A 21,729-nucleotide genomic window follows, 5' to 3' on the forward strand; every position below is an offset into this window, starting at 1 on the left:
GATGTAGCCTATTCTTGTAAGCTTCATATATAGTTTGTGGTTCTGGTGTAGAGCCTTATATGTTAAATCCATATACGAGATACATATCTGTGGTTAATACATTCTTGGTTGGCGCCACCTAGCGTGCAGGCATGAATTAGCAGAAGGTGAACAATCGTTTTGCACTCGGTGTGAATGCACCGTTCGTCAGCGATTCACCTCGCTTTTTCACATCGCGCTCAGTGTGGAAAGGGCTTACAGTAATAAAAATCTTTATCAGGGATAAAAGATTTTCTCAGACACTGATGAAAATTTGGCATTGCATGGTGTTTAGTTGCATGGTATGATTTTTTTGGTACGGTCTAGGACATCAATGGTGGTTTTCTTGTTGATGGTGAGTTGAAGAGCTGCAGGGGCTTAAGAGCTGAGATACTGAGATGCTACCATGATCACCATGGTTGACTGGAGCCATGTCTGTCTGGATGAAGGGCATTAGTTCAGTCCTCAGTGGGGGATCTCACCTCGGGGAGCATACTTGAAACCCCATGTTTTCCATCACACTGAGTGCCCAGTTTCCATCCCTTCACCCTACTTACCATTCAGAGTCTTCACAGAGTCAGCTCGGACAAATAGATGGGAGCATTTCATCCCAAGATTAGAAGGGCGCCACTGTAAATAAACATCCAACTAGGGTGAATTCCAGTAAAACAAGCTACAATTTTCACCTCATCTATACTGGCAAGTGGAGTTAAACACTGGAAACTGACATGCTCTTGGAGTATTGTCAGATTAGTCCCTCAAACAGTGGTCACTTAAGCATCTTTTCAAGGTCACTGAGGATGTTTGGCATAATGACGCTTGAGATCAGAGGTTAGATCTTTTGACTTGACTTGTGATCCCTCAGAGACTAGTCGAGTTTGATTCATTTCATGGTGAACGAGATTGTGACAGATTTGGAAGAAATGTAGAGTATACACAGAATATACTAATGTGCAGTCAGTCTGTGGGATCAGTAAGATCTATTATTTTTTTTGTTTTTGTTTTTTGTTTAATAAATTACTGCTTTGATTTAGCAATGAAATTGATCAAAAGTGTCAGCAAACATGGTTATAATGTTTCAAAAGATTTCTGTTTCCACTAAATGCTGCTCGTTTAAATTTTCTATTCATCAAAGTGTCCTGTAAACAAAATGCATCGTGGTTTTCGCAAGAATATGAAGCAGTGAACACTTTTCAACACTGATAATAATAATAAATGTTTCTTGAGCCGCAAATCAGCATTTTAGAATGATTCTTGAAGGATTACGAGACACTGAAGACTGGAGTAATGATGCTGAAAATTCAGCTTTGCATCACAGAAATTAATTACATTTTAACGTATTTTCACAGAGAAAACAATGCTTTTAAATTATAATAATATTTTACAATATTACAGTTTTTACTGTATTTTTAATGCCATAACTGCAGCTTGGGTGAGCCGAAATGATTTTAAAAAACATACAAAAACTCTTACCAAGCTATGGACTTTAACATCCATGGAAGCTTTCCATTCCACAAAAGGTTCTTTATACTGGGGAAAGGTTCTTCAAATTATTAAGGTTCTTCAGATTATTAAATCTGCTTCACAATGAGGTAAAAAAAAAATGGTTCTTTTAAGAACTGATCACTGAAAGGATCTTTGGAGAGACCAAAAATAGTTCCTTTATAGTTTTGCTTAGAAAACCCCCATTTGAAACCTTTATATTTAATTCTTTAGTTGCTATATGGAGGAAGGTTCTTGATGTTATGTTCTTCATATAGCTGTATTGGTTCTAGAGGACTAGTCTGGCCCACCCGGGTTCCTTGAAGCAGGTTTTTCTCTGAACCAGGTTCTCCTATCACATGTGAACTAGTTTCTGGAAGCTTTATGTTTCTCAGTTAAAGGCAGCGAATACATCTGAGAGATGGTTCATCTTCACAGTTAGGCGCCTTTGATCAAGACCCAGAGCTGGTCCAGGACTCAAGTCCAGCTCGCTTCCAGATAGATATTCCCCCTAAATGAAACCTTTGAATCTAGTCCCAGATGGGTGAAATCCTCACATGGCAAAAATGAGAGGAATAATCTGGCAAAGTTACAAAGGAAAGCAGGGTTGGTGTGCAGAAGAGGCTGAATGAATCCAGGACGACACAGAGCAGGTACCGGAGGAAATGCTTAGCAGACGCCACTCGTCTGCTGTAAACAAGGTCCATGATGCATTATCTCAGAAGAGGTCTGTCAAATAGGTTTTGTGATGTCATGATGTTGAGGTGAGGAGAAGAGCGGTCTGCAGTCAATGGATCATCTTTAAATGTGATGGTTGTGGTTTTTGGGATAATAAGTAATTCATTTGGTCTCAAAATTTTTAAATACTGAAAAACAAAATGTATTGTAGTTTGGAGTCAGTAAGATTTATTTAGTAATTTTTTATGTTTTAAAAGAAGACTTTCCTGCTCACCAAGACTGCATTTATTTTACATTATTACAAAAAAATATAGTAAAACAGTAATATTGTGAAATATTGTAAAATAACTGTTTTCTATTTTATTCCTGTGATGCTAAGCTGTATTTTCAGCATCATTCCTCCAGTCTTCAGTGTCACACCATCCTTCAGAAATGATTTTAATGTGCATATTTGCTGCTCAAGACACATTTCTGTTTATTATCAATGTTGACAACAATTGTGTGTGTTTTTTTCAGGATTGTTTAATGAATAGAAATTAAAAATATAAACAGCATTTATTTGAAATATAAATCTTTGTAACATTACAAATGTCCCTACCATCAATTTTGATCAATTTAACATGTCCTTGATTAATACAAGAATTCATTTATTTAAAAATATACACCAAACTTTCAAAATTGTTCGTGAATTATTAAGCTAAAATCCAGTTCAATTACTTTTGGATGAAAGCATTGGATATTTACATCTAAATGTAAATTCTCACATTGGCAAATTGTTTTACTTTATTGAACATTTATAGACTTCATAGAAAACATTTCTTTATTATTTGCATCATAAAAGATTACTTTGCTGTAAAGTGTGCAAAATATTGAAGTGTGTGTGTGTGTGTGTGTGTGTGTGTGTGTTAGTCTTAGAGGGGCACACACAGAGATAACACGGACACAGAGTTGTGCTCTATTGAGTTTGTGACCTAGATTGCTCTTCATTAAACCTGTGTGTGCTAATGACGGCAAGGGAAGAGAAGCTATAAGTCTATTGACTCGCATTCACATAGTGAAAAGTGCCTGCAGCATCCCAGCTAGACACACAGATACTCTATATCTATTCATAACTGAGACATGAATGAGTGAGTGTGTGTGTGTTTTTTTATTTTATTGACTGACTCCGTCAGTGACTGTGCTGGGGTGTAGAAGTGTTTGGTTAAGGCTCATGAATCAGGTGTTTGGCTCCATTAACACCTTTTGTCTCTCACACAGTGATGCATTAGCTGCTGACAGATAGCAGCATTGTTTTGCGAATGTTGGGCTACTGGATCATCCACTGAGTTGATTTGCTTTTCACACCAGTTGCAGCTTCTCTGAGCATTTGAGGAAGTCATTAGAGCACGTTTAGTTTTTGGCTACTGGGTTTAGGTTAAAGGTCTCATTCTGAGAGACTTGGTCCACATTCTTAACCAGAGAATATTGTTTCACAGATTATCTTGGTAAAGCTTATACAACCAAGAGGAGGTGTGATGAAACATATATCTAACAAAATTTAGTGAGGTTTGTACTAAAATATGTTTTCTGGACTAAAAATGTAGGTTTAATTTTTTTTCTGGAAAACAGTTTGTGTCTTAAAGATGTCAACATAAGTGATAAAATATATAGATGCTGATTTAAACATTATCTTTTTGTATTTTATCTGCAGCGTTATCTAATCTGGACATAGAGAGCAAGCTGAGTGGACATTATCAGGCTCCATGGCACCTGCAGAGGAATGTGTTCCTGCCGTCCACTCGGCCCGCGTGCGTGGAAGAGCTGCATCGAAACGCCAAACAGAGCCTGCGGGCGCTGTACAGAGGTTAGACACGTGTACACATCAAAACTGATCAGTTATCAATCAGTGAACGAACACCTTCTGTGGTCATCACTGTAAAGTTGTTCGCGCGAGCCAAGATCCTCCATTCATTGGCAGTGAACACTGCCCTCTAGAGGAGGAAGATGGAAACATCAAATCTAAATAATCTGATTTGTTCTAAACTAAAAGACGCGTGTTATTTTAGTATTGTTTACATACTGTTATAGTATTTCTTAAAAAAAAAGAAATATATTTTTTTCATATGTTTATTTTAAATGTAAAGTTTTAGTAATGTTGTTAAGTTTGCCTTTTTTCTGTTTTAGTTGTGTTTGCAGCTTTATTTCAATAAGCTGCAAAGGAAACAATACTATTTTTTTAATCAGATATTTATTTTTATTTTAACTTAATTTAATTTCAAAGTTTTCATTTAAGGGAAGTATTTTTTATTAGTTTTAATTTGTTAACAATAACAACAATGTAAATGACAAGTAATTTTGTCAAGTGCTTTGTTTTTCATTTTTATTAGTGTAGTTTTTTAATAGTTATACATGGCTTTAGTTTATTTTAATTTCAGTTTTAATTTTAGTAATTTCAGTGCTTAATCTTATTTTATTTCAGTTGTTTACTACAGCAATATTTCACATTTTTATCTTTTAAGACCTTTAAGATTAAGTTTCTTTAATCTAATATTTATATTTTATTTTATTTAATCTTTATTTAAATATATATATATATATATATATATATATATATATATATATATATATATATATATATATATATATATATATATATATATATATTTAACAGTTTTAGTCAACAATAACAACACTATAACTGACAAGGTATTATGTTCATATAATTATATATAGCTATAATTATAATATCATATAGAATTTTACTTTTGTAATTTTAAGTGCTTTTTATCACAATTTAATATATATATATACAAAAGTAAAATTCTATATTGTTAACTTAAATTAAAATGAAATCTAAAACTATTATATAACTTACATAAAATATAAAACTGAAATGAAAGAAAAATATATAAATTTTTTATCAAAACTAACTGAAATAAAATGCTATATATGTATATGTATATATAATATATATTATATACACACATATATAGCATTTTATTTCAGTTAGTTTTGATAAAAAATTAATATATTTTTCTTTCATTTCAGTTTTATATTTTATGTAAGTTATATAATAGTTTTAGATTTCATTTTAATTTAAGTTAACAATAACACTGTCAATGACAGGATAGAACTATTAAAACTATAATAATAATATGAAAATGTAAATTCTTAAAACAGAATGTATGTGTAATGCACATAAGCAAAGTGAGAAAAACAGCAAAACAATGTCAAATGACAAAAAAAAAGCTATGATACAGAAGCTATGATACATTAAATAATTCAGTCTTTAAATCTCCACTTTACACATCAATTAAAAATATGAAAATATAAAAACCAAAAAGAACCAAAAGTAAACCAAATGAAAAAAGGACAAAGATAAACATCATTATTATGATTTTTTATGATGATGATTTCATATAACTCACAATATGCTATTTCTAAATGCTAGTGGTGCTTGCAGGCATCACTGTTATTATATTGCTCTCAGTTATGGTTAGTGATTTGAACTAACCCCAACTGAAAGTATGCAACGTCAGTGTAACTCGTCCAGCTCCAGACATTATTTATTCCTAAAAACCTGTGTCTAACTGATAGAAAGAACTGACGGATTTCTCTACTCATCAGACCAGCAGCAGAGGCAGGAGGTCAGCGAGAGAGAGCGCAGGGTGACCATTTCCATCTCCATGGCTCCACCCATGCCCACCTACCCATCGCCCAGCATGCACTGCAGACGCCAGCAGAGAGAGAGACACCTCAGCACGGTAAACATCCTATGTGTATTACTGGAGCTCTGATCTAGAGACATTTCCTGTAGACGGAGTGTTGTGACAGAGTGTGTCTATGTGTTTAGGAAAGGACAGAGAGAGACATAGAAACTCAGACAACACAAGCACAGGTAAACACACTGTGTGTCAAACTAAACCTCGTCTGACCCGCTGCACTGCATGGACATCTTTGACTTTAGCTGAATGAATCCATCCTTGTTTTCCTTTATTTTTATATTTTTGTCTTGTGAAAAAGTAGTACACTTAGCATGCTTTTCAAGAGGTACTTATTACACAAATAATATTCGTTAAAAGCATATAATTGAATGCAAACTGAATGTAATGTTTTAGACACTTATATATAAATACATATTTGTAACACTGGACCACAAAACCATGAAAATTCAGATTTTGAAGTTGAGATATCATAAACAAGCTTTCCATTTATGTATGGTATATTAGGATAGGACAATATTTGGCTGAGATACAACTATGAAAATCTGGATAAATCTAAATACTGAAAAAATTGCCTTTAAAGTTGACCAAATTAAGTTCTTAGCAATGCATATTAGTAATCAGATATTACGTTTTGATATATTTACAGCAGGAAATTTCCTAAATATCTTCATGGAACATGATCTTTACTTAATATCCTAATGATTTTTGGTATAAAAGAAAAATCGATAATATTGACACATACAATGTTTTCTTGGCTATTGCTAAAAATATACCCCAGCGACTTAAGTCTGTTTTATGATCCATGGTCACATTTGTAATGATGAAATTGCAATTTAGTACATTTAATTTGAATTATTATATAAACCTCCTAAGAGTCACCCCCCTTTCTGAACATAGACATGAAAATGCACAAACTTAAATGGTTGTAATTCATAAATGCTTTGGAAGACAGACCTAAGGTTGGCATTTCAAAAAAATGAAAGTGTAAAATAAATGTAAGTTTACTGTAAAGAAAATGTACTGTACTAAAAATGTTTATTTTTTTTTTATAAAATAAATATTTAACAAAATATTTTTAAAAAATCAAAGGCAGAAGTTCTAATTAATTTATGTTCCAAATTTGAAGTTGATCTCTCCAAAATTGAGGGTCCTTTGAGATTTTGTTTAGGCACTATACCAAAAATAGTCACCAGGTGGCACCCAAACTAAACTAAACTTTTAAAATGCATTTTACTGTCACAAACCTTACTTTTTTACATTTCTGTCCCAATATTATTTTGTTTTGTTTATAAAATACTCCAGTAAATATTGTAATACTTGACACTACCCACTAGGGGGAGGGGCCTACTAAAATATTCTAATGTACTATTTTCATGGTAATCCAATGTTCAATTTCAACATGGTTTCACATGATAATTTTGAGTCTTTAAGATTTGAATGGTAACTAATTTAGAATGATTACTAAAATATGTGATAGGAATAAAAGGTAATAAAAAAGAGCCCCAGACAGTTAACAGATTAAATGTAATACTGAATAACACACTACAGTTAAAATTATAATAAAGTACATTACCTGTGCTTTACTACGTTAGTCAACACATTAAAATGTGCACTTCATAAATGCACAATAAAAAGGGTCCCACTTTATTTTAAGGTCCAGTTCTCACTATTAATTAACTATTAACTACAACTTTTGCCTCAATAAAGTCCTTATTACTGCTTATAGTTAAATAGTTCATAAGGTAGTTGTTAGGCTTAGGTATTGGGTAGGATTAGGGATGCAAAAAAGCTGCCAATATACTAGTATATTGCATGCTAATAAGCAACTAGATAGTAATGCAAATTGGTCCCTAATCAGTGTTACCATAAAAAGATTATTAAAACATGAAGATTTAAAAAGTACTTTTAATTAAATATTTTCACTTGCTATTAGAAGGTTCCCTTTTTAAAAGTACTCAAGTGTTATAAGAAATATATGAAAGTGTAGTCTTTAAGTAAACTTATTATAAGTACACTTTTACTTCATTAATATTATATTTTCTGCAAGTACGGCTGCTTAGAAATATACTTTTAGGATTTTAGACTACAAGTGCACATTCAATACAATTAAGCACACTTCTTTGCTTCCTTGCAAAACATGTTATCAACATGCATGTACTTAACAGTAATTTAGAGATGATTTTTACTTTTCTTTGCACTGATGTTCATAAAATCATGATGTTTTAGATTGAGATTTATTCACTTTCAGTCTCATAGTCTGTGAATATGATTCATTGTGAATAAAGTAGATGCAGGTAAACAACTATATTAGCCAAGTTACCAGTTTCTCTCTCTTTTTTTAGTTGCTTTACCCTTGCAAAAGTAATCATTTCAGTCAAATGATTATTTAATGATTGTTTTGATCCAGCTGATCTAAAAGAAAACGGGGAGTGTCTCTCTGGATGTCTTCCTTTAAGGACATTAAGCATTTATTTGTGCCAGGCCAGTCATTATGAAAATAACTCCTCTTTTGCAGCCAACCATGCAGCCATGTGGACAAACAACGTAAATTTTTTTGTTAAACCTCCTATAATAACATGATTTATTTCAGGATGTTCATGGGTTGCTGACAAGAGTTCATTCAGTTGCATTGGATTCTAAATCTTTACAGTACACCGTGACTTAAAGGAATAGTTCAGCCAAAAATGAACATTCGCTGGAAGTGTACTCACCCCCAGGTCGTCCAAGATGTAGATGAGTTTTTTTTTTCTTCATTAGAAAACCGGAATTTAGCATTACATAACTTGCTCACCGTTGGATCTGAATGTGTGGCATCAGAACAAGAGTCCAAACAGCTGTTAAAAACTCCAGTCTGTCAGTTAACATCTTTAGAAAAACCGTTTATTTGTAAGAAAAAAAATCCTACATTAAAGCATTCTAACTTCAAATTGTCACTTCTGGTCAAACTGTCAGTTCAGAATCCATAATAATAACTCTGTATGTGAATTGGGTGTTGTAAATGTTCCTGCCATGCAGAATTGAGGACAACTTCTTAATTATATATAATCACCTAAATCTATGTCCTAATTCTATGTAATAAATGAATCACGTCTGTTCTTTAAGCAAGCAAATGCACCCTCATTGTGTTCATATCTGTGTTCATATTCATCCTCATATTCATATGTCCATCCTTGTGTTTGTATGTGTTGTAGTTCCAAAGCACCCGGTCCTCCTCCCCTACCGAGTGTTGTCATTTTTCCCCGTGGAGCAGAAAGGTATTTTACCCCCCAAACATCTCCTAAATCCTACATTCACGCTGATTTGGAAACAGTTTTACATCCCTAATCAAATCGTAATTATGGGATGAGGCCAAAACGGTTTCCAGATCAGTGCATTATCAAAAGTCTTTCATAAATCAGATTTGGTTTGGTAGAATCTTCAAGATATGACAGTGTTAAAGTTGTTTTATTATAAATGTTTAATCAGATTCTGAAAGTAAACCAAATCTTAACAGGGCTCTTTTGTGTTTGTCTAACATCAAGAATTCTTTGAAACTTTTCTTCTGATGCTATTAGCTTTACTTTATTTTTGGTCAAATAAATGTCACCTTGGTGAACATAAGAGACTTCTTTTAGAAACATAAAAAAAAAAAAAATATGCAGATAAAAGCATGCAGCCTGTCATCCATATATGTCAAATAAAATGTCTAAATTTGAACTATTTTGTTAATAACATCTATAAAGTTGTTTCCATGATTTAGCAAATCCAGTTATCTTCATTATCTTTTGCCTCGTTTCTGACACCGGTAATGCTGTAAAAATCAGCACTTGGACAATCTAATAAAACACTGCCCTTCTCATAGCCTCTCCAGAATTAAACTCCTCAAAGACTATGTGAGGAATGTCTACGGGAAACTTACACTCACGGAAGTGCGCAAGGCTGAGGTTTCCTAATGACAGGGTTTCAAGGGTAGAGCTGCTGTCTGACTGTGTGTGTGTGTGTGTGTGTGTGTCAGAAAAAAAGAATTGACCATCAACTCCTGGCATTACTCACAAACCCCTCCCTGAGTGCCTGGCTCCACGATAGATGCTTTAGAGAGTGAACATACGGACAGAGACACTCTGTAGTCTAAATATTCTCTCAAACTCACACTTGCTGTTGTCTGTCTTCTCTGATTCATTTTAGGGCATATACAAGGTCCACAATTAGTGTAAAACAAAAATTAGCTTTGTTTCTTTAAAAGTTACCAACTGTTGTGCATACACTTTTGTAATCAGATGGTTTATTTTCTTCCAGAAATTAATTTAATGACACATTATAATTGAATAGATTGGATATTCCTCACATTAAGCCATAGAAATGAAAATATGAGGAACAAAATCATATTTTTGTGCAATTTTATGATAAATATTGTCTTGTCCCGTATATATATATATATATATATATATATATATATATATATATATATATATATATATATATAGCATTTGTTAATCTTTTATAAATATATTATTTGTATTATGTTATCATAGTTCATAGTACATTAATGTCCATGTTAAATTAAGTGATGTTAACAAATTAAATCTTAATATATGAAGTGCTATTATTATTATTATATTTTATAATTATTTATTTATTTGTATTTTTTTTATTGGCTATTGCAAGATTGCCAAAAGTTCTGTTTTTGACTGTAGACACAGGTCTTGTAGACATACTATAAGTTTCACTTGCCCTGGTTTCCTCGTGCTCCTTTACACTCTACGTTTCTCTCTTTCTGGTGTAGAACTTCATGAATGGCATTCTTTCCTTCCTCTGATGTCTTTTTCTTTGCTAATCAAAATAGTTTTTGAACATGAGCCAGATGGAGAAATCAAACCGTCACATTTGGCTCTGTCCCAGCCCCCTCCTCTCCTGCTCATTTTTGCCCCATACACTCCTTTTTTTCTTTTCTTTTTTCTGCTTTGATCCTGTGTTTTCCAAAATCCACTTCACCCCTTGCCCCTCATTTCAGCACGGGCAAACAAAACGGTCATAAACTCCCTTTGATTCTGTCCGTCTGTTTTTGTGGTGCTTCAGTCTTTCCTTTCGTCCTCCTCTGGTTTTTAGAGAAGTTTCCGTGGTAACAATTTTTTTTTTTGGCTGCTGTTTTTGTGGGATCCTCATTGGCTGACAGGTAAAGGGACACACAAAAAAGACTCAATATCACAGCTCGCTTTAACACTGTGCATGTTCATATATGTCTGGGTGACAGCCACTAAACACTCCAAACCTCTTTAGTTAACACTCTTTAAACTCCATAAGGTAAGTTAACTGATTAGATTAACTGCTAACTATCTGACAGGATTTTGCAAGTGTAACAAACTGGTGCAGTGGATGGCAGCTGAAAAGTAGGAATTGAACTTGCATTGTGTTGTTTGCGTCATGTAGATATGCTATTGTTTCATTTCTAACTTTTTTTGTGAAACTGTACATTAATGCATCTCCATTGGCATTTGCTTCGCATGTTTCAATGCTTCTTTATGCATGTGCATGTAGCTTTCACAACTAAAAAATTAATTATGTTATTCCAGTATTTCCACAGACCAGGTTTTATTCTATATCTCTTAACACTGAAGTCATCAACAGTATAATGTATGCAAGCACACTGCTAAAAGCTAAATTTAAGTATACATACGCGTTGAAAATTTAGTCTTCTTTTTCAGGATAAAATGTGCCAAAAGCAATATTGACATTCTCAAATTTTAGTCCATTTTCTGTAACCACTGAAGTCAAATCATGACTGTGACTATTTATACAAAAAAAGGCCCAACTTCCTGTTTCAATTGTAAATAAATAAACTTAGAAGCAATTATCAAGTGAATTCATAGAGTTTTAAAGATTAAAGCAAGTGAAACCATCATTGATTTGTTAGATACATCTATAAGAGTTTTCCCAACCTCACTAACCTCATATTCTTCACCGTAATCATGTTCTTCTAGGTTGTTCCTCCAGTGGATTCAGATTCAGAGGTGGTGGCTCTGGGCCACTGGCCGAAGTGCCCAATCCCAAACGTGCCCTCAACGCTGGACAAACAGACCAACTGGGCTGGAATCTTACCACTGCCCACGCCAGAAGAGAAGATGAAGACGGACTCTCAAGTCATCACCTCATGCATCGTTCCCATTAACGTAACAGGTAAAAGCCCCCTAGTGTTTGCTGTTGATAATGCATGCTGAGTCAGTACTATGACACTTAAATGGTAGTTCATAGCACCATATCATTTTAGATTACATGCATTAGATTAGCAAGCACATTATCTCATATTTCTAGCTATGTTAATATATATTAACTAATGACATGTTAAGCATTCTATAATGTTTGTTAAGGATTTATTAATGAAAGTTATTATAAAATGTTACCGAACAGTCTATGTTGTATGTTGCATACCATGCAAATCTAACTGAGAGCATCAGCATCTTCACCAAAGTTCTCCTCTGGCATCAGTGAACAGAGAGATTACCTTGTGAGAACGCTGAATTTTGCGTGTATTGTTTTCAGAGGAGGGCGCCAATGCTACTTCCCCCTCAGCGATATCAGCTTTCCTAAGTGAGAGATCTTTTTACATGTCCATTAAGTTTTCCCCTTCAGTATCAGTGCCACTTCATTCCTAACCATCTCCATCTAGAATAATGTGCGGAGAGAGAAAGAGAGAGAGAGAGAGAGAGAGAGAGAGAAGGGGTTGCCATCTCAGCCATATTAACTCTTTTATTTTGGCTTTTGTAGCTTTCTAATTTAATGAAAAAAGCAGTTTTGATATTCACATTACTAGCCCATGCTACTATAAGTTAGCACTAAGTGGTTACAAACTTAAAAAATGAACAGTTAGTAATCCTGAAACATATGAGGCTAAAGTAAATGTTTTTTTTTTTTGTATTTAAAAAAGTAGTAAGTAGTAAGTAGTTTTAAAAGGCAAATTATAATTGCGATTTTAGACTTTTAGACCTTTCTCTAATTTCCACAAAACATGTCAGCAAAATGCTTGAAAGACAAAGCGTTTCAAGGCAATAAAAAAAGAGCATGGGTTGCTCCACTGTTTATTGCTGTTAGTTGAAGGTTGAATAAGGCCATGATCAGATCCTCTTTATTACATGACATGTGATTAATGTTTGAACATAGATGAAACATGAATCACACACACAAGAATCAGCCATTAGAATAATAACAGCATTAGAAACACTGGAAAGTAGGTTAAATCTTCAAGTCATGAAATTTGAAACAAAAAAGCTCTTAGTTGTCGTGGGAACTTACTTTGTGCCAAGAAATGCAAAGAGTCAAGAAAGCGTTTTGTGCATGCTAATCAGTTGCATTAGAATTACAAAGAGGCCAACTATATCTACTCCAGGCTTGACTGGAACGGGATTTTTGAGGTGGGTGTCAGCAAGGATTGAGTCAAAGACAGTGTTGACTGGAAATTGCACATCATGGGCACAGTGGTATAATTGGTGCTCAAAGGGCCAAGCCTGCAATCACATGAGAGTCATGATGCATGACACTGGACAAACATCAAAACAACTAGAGCAGACTGCAGTATAGCGATTAAGGCTGGGGTCGGGTAGGATAGTTATACTCCCATTTTCAACCCTGTTTTTATCCGTTCTGATGTCCTGAATCTGTTGCTCCTTTCACCTTGCATGAAATTGCATACTGTCTGATGTATTTTTGTGTCTGTTTAAATATTTTACCATGACTGGAAACCATCTTTTTGTGTTGCATTTATTATTTTTTAATGCTCTTTTTTTCTCTTCTGAGATGTGTTGTTAACCTTGTATAATGATGCATAACTTGTGTAAAAAGTCAGACTTTTTTTTATATGTGATGCAGTATGTGAAAGTACTGTTATACATTATAAGATATTATAGTAAATATATAACATTTTAAATAGTTTTAAATACTATATATATAATATTGTTAAATAATATTAAAACACATTTTATTCAGAAACATTTTCATTAAAAGAGCTTATAATTATTATGACTAAAATATCATATTTAGCATGAAAATATCAGTGGTTTATGAGTGAGAAACGGGAGGGATAAGTAGAAAAAATTGGCTTGCACCCAACAGCCTCTCACATGTCTGGTGCTCTTTGCAGGGGTTGGGTTCGACAGAGAGGCCAGTGTGCGCTGCTCACTAGTCCATTCGCAATCAGTGCTACAACGGCGAAGGAAGCTAAGGAGACGGAAAACGATCACTGGCATTCCCAGACGAGTGCAGCAGGATTTTGGTGTGTGAAGCTGTAAAATTCTCCTATTACACTTTAGGTTTTCATTACTTGTTTATTTACAGTATAGAACAAGGCATATAATAAGAGTAAATGGCATGTAGAAAACATAAATTTATTAATCTTTCATCACTTTTTAGATTCTGACGAGTCTCCAGTGGCCAGAGAACGTACCTTGATAGTCCACACCAGCCCTGAAATTTTCCAAGAGGATCTCACGCTTTCTCGACTCACCAAGGACTCTGGTTGCCAGACAGAAGAATTCCTGATTGTTGGGGCTGCACCCTCATGTAGACGGATCAGAGCACAAAGGGGACAGGGCGTGACTGTGTCACTGTCCCATTCCACGGGCAACATATCTTCTCTGCCTGACAACTCTGACACAATGTTCACCGCTTCAGTAGGCTCCCGTCTGCGTTCCCGGAGTCTACCGCGTGAGGGAGGGCGACTGTTGGATGAAGGTCATGATCTCAGTGATGAGGATGATGAGGAGGAGGATGAGGAAGAACTGTCCCCGTTTGAGTCAGAGGACTTCCTTCCAGTCCCAGGGGAACATATTCTAAAAGATGATGAAGAAAGCACTGATGACCAGGCAATCCCAGAGGGTCAGCATAACAGTTTGAAATTCAAGCAGCATGCTAGAAATACAGAGCATGACTGGATGGAGAGGGGTCAATCCCATCTGCCTCGGAAAGCTGACATGGGTAGCTGTGAGATTTCTTCCAGTTCTGATACATTCAGTAGCCCCATTCACTCCGTTTCAAATGCTGGCATGCTGACTAGTCAGATGGACCACAAAGAGGATCACCAGTCGTCAAGTGGCAATTGGAGTGGCAGTAGTTCTACATGTCCCTCCCAGACATCAGAGACCATTCCACCTGCAGCCTCACCCCCCCTCACCGGATCATCCCACTGTGATTCAGAACTATCATTGAATGCAGCTACCAATACTAATGATGATTCTACAGGCTTCATTATTGATCCATATCCTGGAGACCGATCACAAGGCCTCCATAGCCATAGGACAGGTTCATTCACTTCCACTGCTAGTGAGGGTGAGTGGAGCTATCCACAATACAGGCACAACATGCCTTGCCGCCCTGACTTCAGTCCTGAGCACTCTAGGGCAGATAATATCCTAGAATGTCCCAGTTTTGCCAGCATAGCCACTTTTGAAAGTTTAATAGATAGGCCACCTTCTGAAAAAGCTGACACCACCTCACACTTTTCTGTAGATGCCGAGGGCTACTTTACCTCCATGCACTTTGACTGTGGTCTTAAAGGTAGCAAAAGCTTCACATATAACTATGCATCTGTAGACCAGCAGCAGGCAGAATATGGATATCAAACAAACACACTTGGGAGACGCAGTCTCTCTCTAAGGAAACCAAAGGTGAAGCCATTCCCACCAAAACGCAACTCATCCTTGAAGAAAATAAGCAGCCATGTTGGACCTGCATCTGACAAGAATGAACCAAAGATTGCTGGTGGTCTGAACAAATCTATGTCTTCCGGTGATAGAACGCAGCATGTGGGGTTAGATGGAGGCTCCTCGAGTCAGCTGGAGAGTGAGGATCCACTGGGTGCTTGGGGTGTTAACAGTTCTACAAAGATACCAGAAGTTGTTTTGTTTGGCTCCACAGAAACACATTCCTTCAAGGAAGAGGGAGCTGTCCAGTCAGACTATGCAGATCTCTGGCTTCTTAATGAATTGAAATCCAATGATCCTTACAGATCATTGTCAAATTCCAGCACAGCTACGGGTACCACTGTCATCGAATGCATCAAGTCACATGAGAGCTCTGAATCCCAGACTTCCCAGTCAGGATCTAGGGCCACCACTCCTTCACTACCATCAATGGAAAGTGAATTTAGATTGCCTTCACCAGAAAAGCTGGTAGGTCTAGCATCACCTTCCAGTGGCTACTCAAGCCAGTCAGAGACACCAACATCATCTCTTCCACTGGCTTTCTTCCCAAACACTCACCCAAAGTCCCCTAATGTTGGGAAAAGGAAACCCAAAGTCCCAGAGAGGAAGTCCTCACTTGCTTCTTTACAGCAAAACTCATCCAAAAGGGACTTGGAATTACCTATCACACCCCCCTCCCACCTTGACCTAAGTGCCCTTTCCAATGTCAGCAAGCCTTCAATTCACAATAAACATATGCACATCCTCCAGCAGAGCAAAAAAGCAGAAACCAAGAGTGAGAATCTGGCAACTTCGGTTTCAAGTGATGAGCTGGCAGTCACTGGTCCATTGGCCATCACTCCTACGGTGCTTCGTTCAGTTCAGCTACGTTCAGTTGTCAAATCTGGAGAAGGGAGCCATGATCAACCTATAACTGATATTTCCACTAGACCTAAGTGTCCCACTGTGACTATCATTACCCCACCTACTCAGAATAAACCCAATGAAACTAGGAAGCCTCCACCCTATAGACCCCTTCTCACAGAAACCTCCTCTCAGGATGATTGTGAATCACTGTTTACCCCAGTAGATGGACTAGCAAGCCATTTTGGTGCAAGAAATAGATATGACCGATTAGCCCCATCACCTCTTTGGAGCATGACTGCTTTTAAGGCCCAATCCGAGCAGTTGAATATGGATGAAGGGACATTTGAGAATTCTCGAGAAGTTGCGGAAGAGGTGAGCACCTCAAATAATTTATTTGCCCAGAGTGGTCTGGAAGTGGAGCAAATTCGTCCATTGAAATCTCAGCCAAATGAGGGAAGCCCTGGTCAAAATGGTCTAGCAAAAAGGTCAGAGAGTCTTGACCAAGTGCCTGATATTGTCAAGCAAAGATCAGAGACATTGCAAGCTTATCCAATCAGTGGTGCTGGAGAAGAATCTGTAACATCAGATGTTCCAACCAGAAGTGCCTCACAGGAATATGCAGAGGAAGGGTCAACACCAGACACGGAGGACTATTTTAGCAAAGGTATATTTGTGTAATATTTCTTTTACTATGTAAACTAGCTTCCATGTTGTGTAATGATTTAGAAATGTTGAATTAGAATGAGTTTCAAAGTTTCTATTTCAGAGTCCACACCAAGCGATCCGACTCTGTCCCCGCTAACAGATGAATCCAAAACCGAGGACGATAGCGTTTTTCTTTCACCAAGTAAAAGTCGCACAACAGAGGATCTCTTTGCCATGATTCACAGGTGTGTTTCAAGTTTATCTGGTATATTTTTTATTATTATGGTATCTATATGGTATATATATTTTGATATATTGATCATCTGAAAAAGTACTGAAAATCACAAAATGCTTATTGTCTCTTGTTTTGTGTTTTGCAATCTCAGGTCAAAACGAAAAATGCTGGGCAGGAAAGATTCTGGAGAAATGTCAGTGCGGAACCGTTCAGCCATTGTTTCTGGGAATGGCTCTGCTACTAATCCTGCAACCTCGCCAAGCACCCCAAACATGTCTGTTAGCCCATCTACTCAAACTGTGGCTCAGAGAACCCCAGGTCCAATTTATAGGAGTGCCAAAAAGTCCAGTACCTCGAATGAAGAGTTCAAATTGCTGCTGCTGAAAAAGGGAAGTCGCTCCGACTCCAGTTATCGCATGTCAGCTATAGAGATCTTAAAGAGTCCCATTGCAACCAAAAGCCCCGGTGAGCTCCTGATGGAGGGTTCTAGACCATTTGAGGAGCCACTCTCTCCTTTACAACAGCAACTTCCAGAAGGAACTCCCGAGCAAATTCCCAGCCCCTTTCCAAAATCTTATGCTGAGGGCTTTTCCACAAAAGCTTTTCCCACATCTGCCTCAACTAGACAAGGCCGGTCAAGGATGCCACCAGCTGCAAATAGCAGCCGCTACAGTACACGCAGTCGGCTGTACACTGCCCCCATGCAGGCTATATCAGAAGGGGAAACAGAAAACTCTGATGGAAGCCCACACGATGACCGTTCCTCCTGAAAAATGAATCTTTGACTTTTAGCATCAGTCTATACACATTCTTGACATTAAGTCAATAATTTTGGCATACTCAATTCTGTTCCTAAGACTGTAAACAAACTACGTAGTGTCTCTACTCTTTTGTATCAAGAAGAACAAAACATTCTGATAATTTTCAGTAGTGGTGTTCCAATAACGTCCATGAGCATATTTATTTTATTTGAACACTTTGTGTATCTTTCATTTTAGAATGAGTGTGGAGAAAACTACATAAAAAAAACCCATCACTTTGTAATTATTCACAGTGAATCAATTGCAGATGTTGTTTGTCACACACATTTAGCATTGTCTAGAAAGATAAAAACAGTACTGTACTACAGTAAATGTGAAAATGGGTCCAGATGGTTTTAAAAGAAGGGAAAATCCTTATTGTACCTTAAACACAAACTTTTCATGGCAGACAGCTTGGGACAATCAAAGAGTGGCCTTTTGTATAGTTAGCTGTAGCATAAATGGGCTAAGAACTTTTGAGTTAGCCTGTAACTGGATCTTACTGGGCAAGAAATGTAGCTTTGTTGGAATATTCTGATGGCCAACCACTATTTTGCACTCCTTTTGGTAAAATGTCAGACATTTTAAAGAATTCGTACAAAAATGCCACAAAAGAAAAAGTGACGTGAAAAAAAAAATCTATATATAGACTATTATTTAAAAAGAAAATGTATTTTTAATGAGAATAAAGTAATAGACTCTGGCAAATTGTGTCCTTATTTGGAATTTTTAAGATATTGAGCTTTTTAATGCAACGTCTAATAATCGTAAAGCAATGCTGCAATTCATCACAGCCCTTTCATTCAATAATTAGCTTTTTTAAATCACATTTCTTAAAAAAAAAATCAACCCATTGTTTCTATATCAAAATATTTAGAAAAACAACAACAGCTACGACACGTGCACTAAATGTATTCTGTGAATACTGTACCAGTAATTTCTGATATATTAATGATTCTGCTCATTTGTGAAGTGATTTTTTGTTATTGATCACTGACTCACACAGCAGGTTTAATAACTGTGCAAGCATTTTGCAGCCAACTTGAAATTATGCCTCTACCGCAGTAGTTGTAGCTTTTATATATTTCACTGTAATAGATCAAATGAACTGCATGCAATAAAAGTTTAGAGAGAAGCCAATATTGGTACACCATTTTCTTAAGCGTGTCAAGGAATTTGCTTCACCAAGATGACAGATTTGTGTTTTTGGTCAAAAATCTGATTAAAACACTCTTGACAAACTTTTTCAAAACATGTATATTTAGTAAACAGACTATGGCAGAATAATATTGTAGAAGGATAAGTAGAAGTTTTTAGAAGGGTGTCGTGGAAGTGCTTTTGGTCAGGAGGCTTTTGCAGTTTGTGTTGCTTTGGGTTTGAATTTGTGATGTTGATAGGGCAATGAGGAAAGTTTTGAGAAGGACTTAAAGTTGGGTATAGTCCTTGAAACTGATGGAGAACATATTCTTTTCTCAATGCTGTTGCTGTTTGTTGCACAGACAGTACAATATCCAAAGAAAGACTACAGGGGTGTAGAGTCACGTCAGATTGAGAGACAGAGCAAGTCTGAAGTAAGAGGGTTTACGTCATGATAGATATATAAAGACTTTCTTTTGCTGGAGTAACAAATACATCTGTGTGTGCGAGGATGTGCTGAAACGGATGCAAATCAAAGAAAAGAGGTTGTAGAAAAGGTTGCAAAGGACAGATGAAAAAACAAGGACTTGCACTACTCCTTTGGTTATCGTTTTTCTCAGCTTCTTTTTTAAAATGTGTTTCCAAGAGCCACCTCATGTTTTTCATTTTGGTACTAAAGCGAAAATAATTATTAGTATCTTGCTGGCTTTTATGAAATATTGGGCTTTGATAAATTAATGACTGCAGATTTATTTATGGACTTATGTTTTTTTCTTTTCAGAGGTAAAGCTTTAGCGGGAAAACACTGGTTTTAAAAGACAGATGAATTTAATGCAGAAAATAAAACCACTTATAAATAATATAACATACATTAATTGCATAAGCTACTCTGTTAACAATCCCTTGAAACCTAATGGTGTCCAGTGACGTATTTGGCATTTTTCTCCTTTTTTACCATTGACCTTCTGGTGTATTTGCAATTTACCTTGCTTGGTGAGATTTAGTCTTTGGATTATTTACTAGACCAGGTATTTGAGCTGTCCTAACAACTAACTAGCTTTGATGTTCAACAAAGGGGAAAACACACATTTACAAACCTGTGCGATCTTAATTTGTTGCGAATCTAAAAGGAGGTGAAGACTTTCACTATCCATCTCCAAGACAGAGGTAAATGATTTTCTAAGCTACCATTCTAACATTGTAAAGTCTAACCTTAAAAGTTGCACTGATGTTTAGTATGTTGTGAAGGGTTTCACATTGTCTTTCAAAGGATTTCAGAGTTGGACAAACACTTGCTGTACTGAACACACACAGTTACGTGACGTCTCTTCTGGTACTAGACTAAAGGCTTCAAGCAACTAAAATGATTTGAGTTTTTCATTGTTTTTTGTACGAATGTGTAAATAGAATACCTTTTAAAATCGTTTCCAGGGTGTTTCTTATGTAAAATGTTTTCAAAGTTTACATTAAGCTTTTGTATATTTTTGATCTGTTCAACACTTTGAGTCTTGTATTTATTTTTTAGTAAATTTTGTGGAAAGTCCCATTGTAAAATGTCTCTGAAACCGTTTGCCAGTTTAGTAAATGTGCATAGAAGAGGCCAATAAATGTGACTGCTTTAAACACATAAACATCTGTGTGTGTGTGTGTGTAAATGTTCATTTATAAAGATAGGTGATAATGCTGAACTCGGTGAAGTCCCACATCTTAAGTCATAACATTATATGAAATATAAAGCTCAAGGATGCAATGGTTTTAGTAGAGTTTGAGATGTTGCAGTGGAATATGTGTAATGTGTAAACTAGAATATGAACACAAGTACCTGCTCCACTTTGACAGATCCTTTCATAGTTTTTAGTTTTGAAACTAAACGTTGTGGTTATTTGGTTATTTAGAAAACTGAGAGCCACCAATGTTTTTTTGATTATTGATTTATATGAACATTTATTGATTGGCATAGATCTACAAGCACATGCAAATTGGGATAAGTACCTTGAAAAGCATCACACGTGTACTGCGTATCACTCAAGCATAACACAACATTTTGACTCAGTCATTGCATAGGAATGTCTTACCCAAAGTCAATGGTTTTGTACTTTGGGGCACACGGGGCAGTGGGTTCTGGAACTTGATTTTGACTTTCAGATCTCTGCCCAGCACAACACAGCATCACATACAGGCTGAGAGAGAAAATAACACACAGCAGGTAGAGTCTCGATATATAGCGAGTCATGTGAACTCACAGTGATGATGAGGTCTGGTGTGTGCAGTCTGAAGCTGTTTGTTTAGTCGCAGTGACCCGTCCAGAGAGAGTGAGCATCAGTGCCACAAAACCCAGCAGATGTCCTCATATACTGCAGCGTCCACTCCAGAGACTGGACTATAGAACAAGTGTCATCTCTGTTATTGAATTGGATTAAATTAAAATATAAATAAATTGGTCTTATTTTCTAAGTTTTTTTATTTATTTTTCTCTCTCTCTCTAATATTTTTTCAGAACATGTGATACTTTTTTA

General features: G+C 36.0%; 1 protein-coding gene across 3 annotated transcripts in view; it reads left to right on the forward strand.

The window, feature by feature from the left end:
- Window positions 1–20,844, forward strand: part of LOC127944773 (actin remodeling regulator NHS-like) — an 80,662-nt gene extending 59,818 nt beyond the window's left edge. The window contains exons 2-10 of one of the 3 annotated variants that reach the window (XM_052541015.1): window positions 3,869–4,021; window positions 5,785–5,921; window positions 6,011–6,055; window positions 9,074–9,136; window positions 11,840–12,035; window positions 13,993–14,124; window positions 14,262–17,060; window positions 17,163–17,286; window positions 17,428–20,844. In XM_052541015.1, the coding sequence (XP_052396975.1) occupies window positions 3,869–4,021; window positions 5,785–5,921; window positions 6,011–6,055; window positions 9,074–9,136; window positions 11,840–12,035; window positions 13,993–14,124; window positions 14,262–17,060; window positions 17,163–17,286; window positions 17,428–18,046 (4,268 nt within the window). In that variant the 3' untranslated portion in view covers window positions 18,047–20,844. The remainder of the gene's footprint in view (window positions 1–3,868; window positions 4,022–5,784; window positions 5,922–6,010; window positions 6,056–9,073; window positions 9,137–11,839; window positions 12,036–13,992; window positions 14,125–14,261; window positions 17,061–17,162; window positions 17,287–17,427) is intronic. The other 2 variants (XM_052541017.1, XM_052541016.1) reach the window with 2 other exon arrangements.
- The last annotated feature ends 885 nt before the right edge of the window (window positions 20,845–21,729 follow it).

Source organism: Carassius gibelio, chromosome A23 (assembly GCF_023724105.1).
Source record: "Carassius gibelio isolate Cgi1373 ecotype wild population from Czech Republic chromosome A23, carGib1.2-hapl.c, whole genome shotgun sequence".
Taxonomy (NCBI): domain Eukaryota; kingdom Metazoa; phylum Chordata; class Actinopteri; order Cypriniformes; family Cyprinidae; genus Carassius; species Carassius gibelio.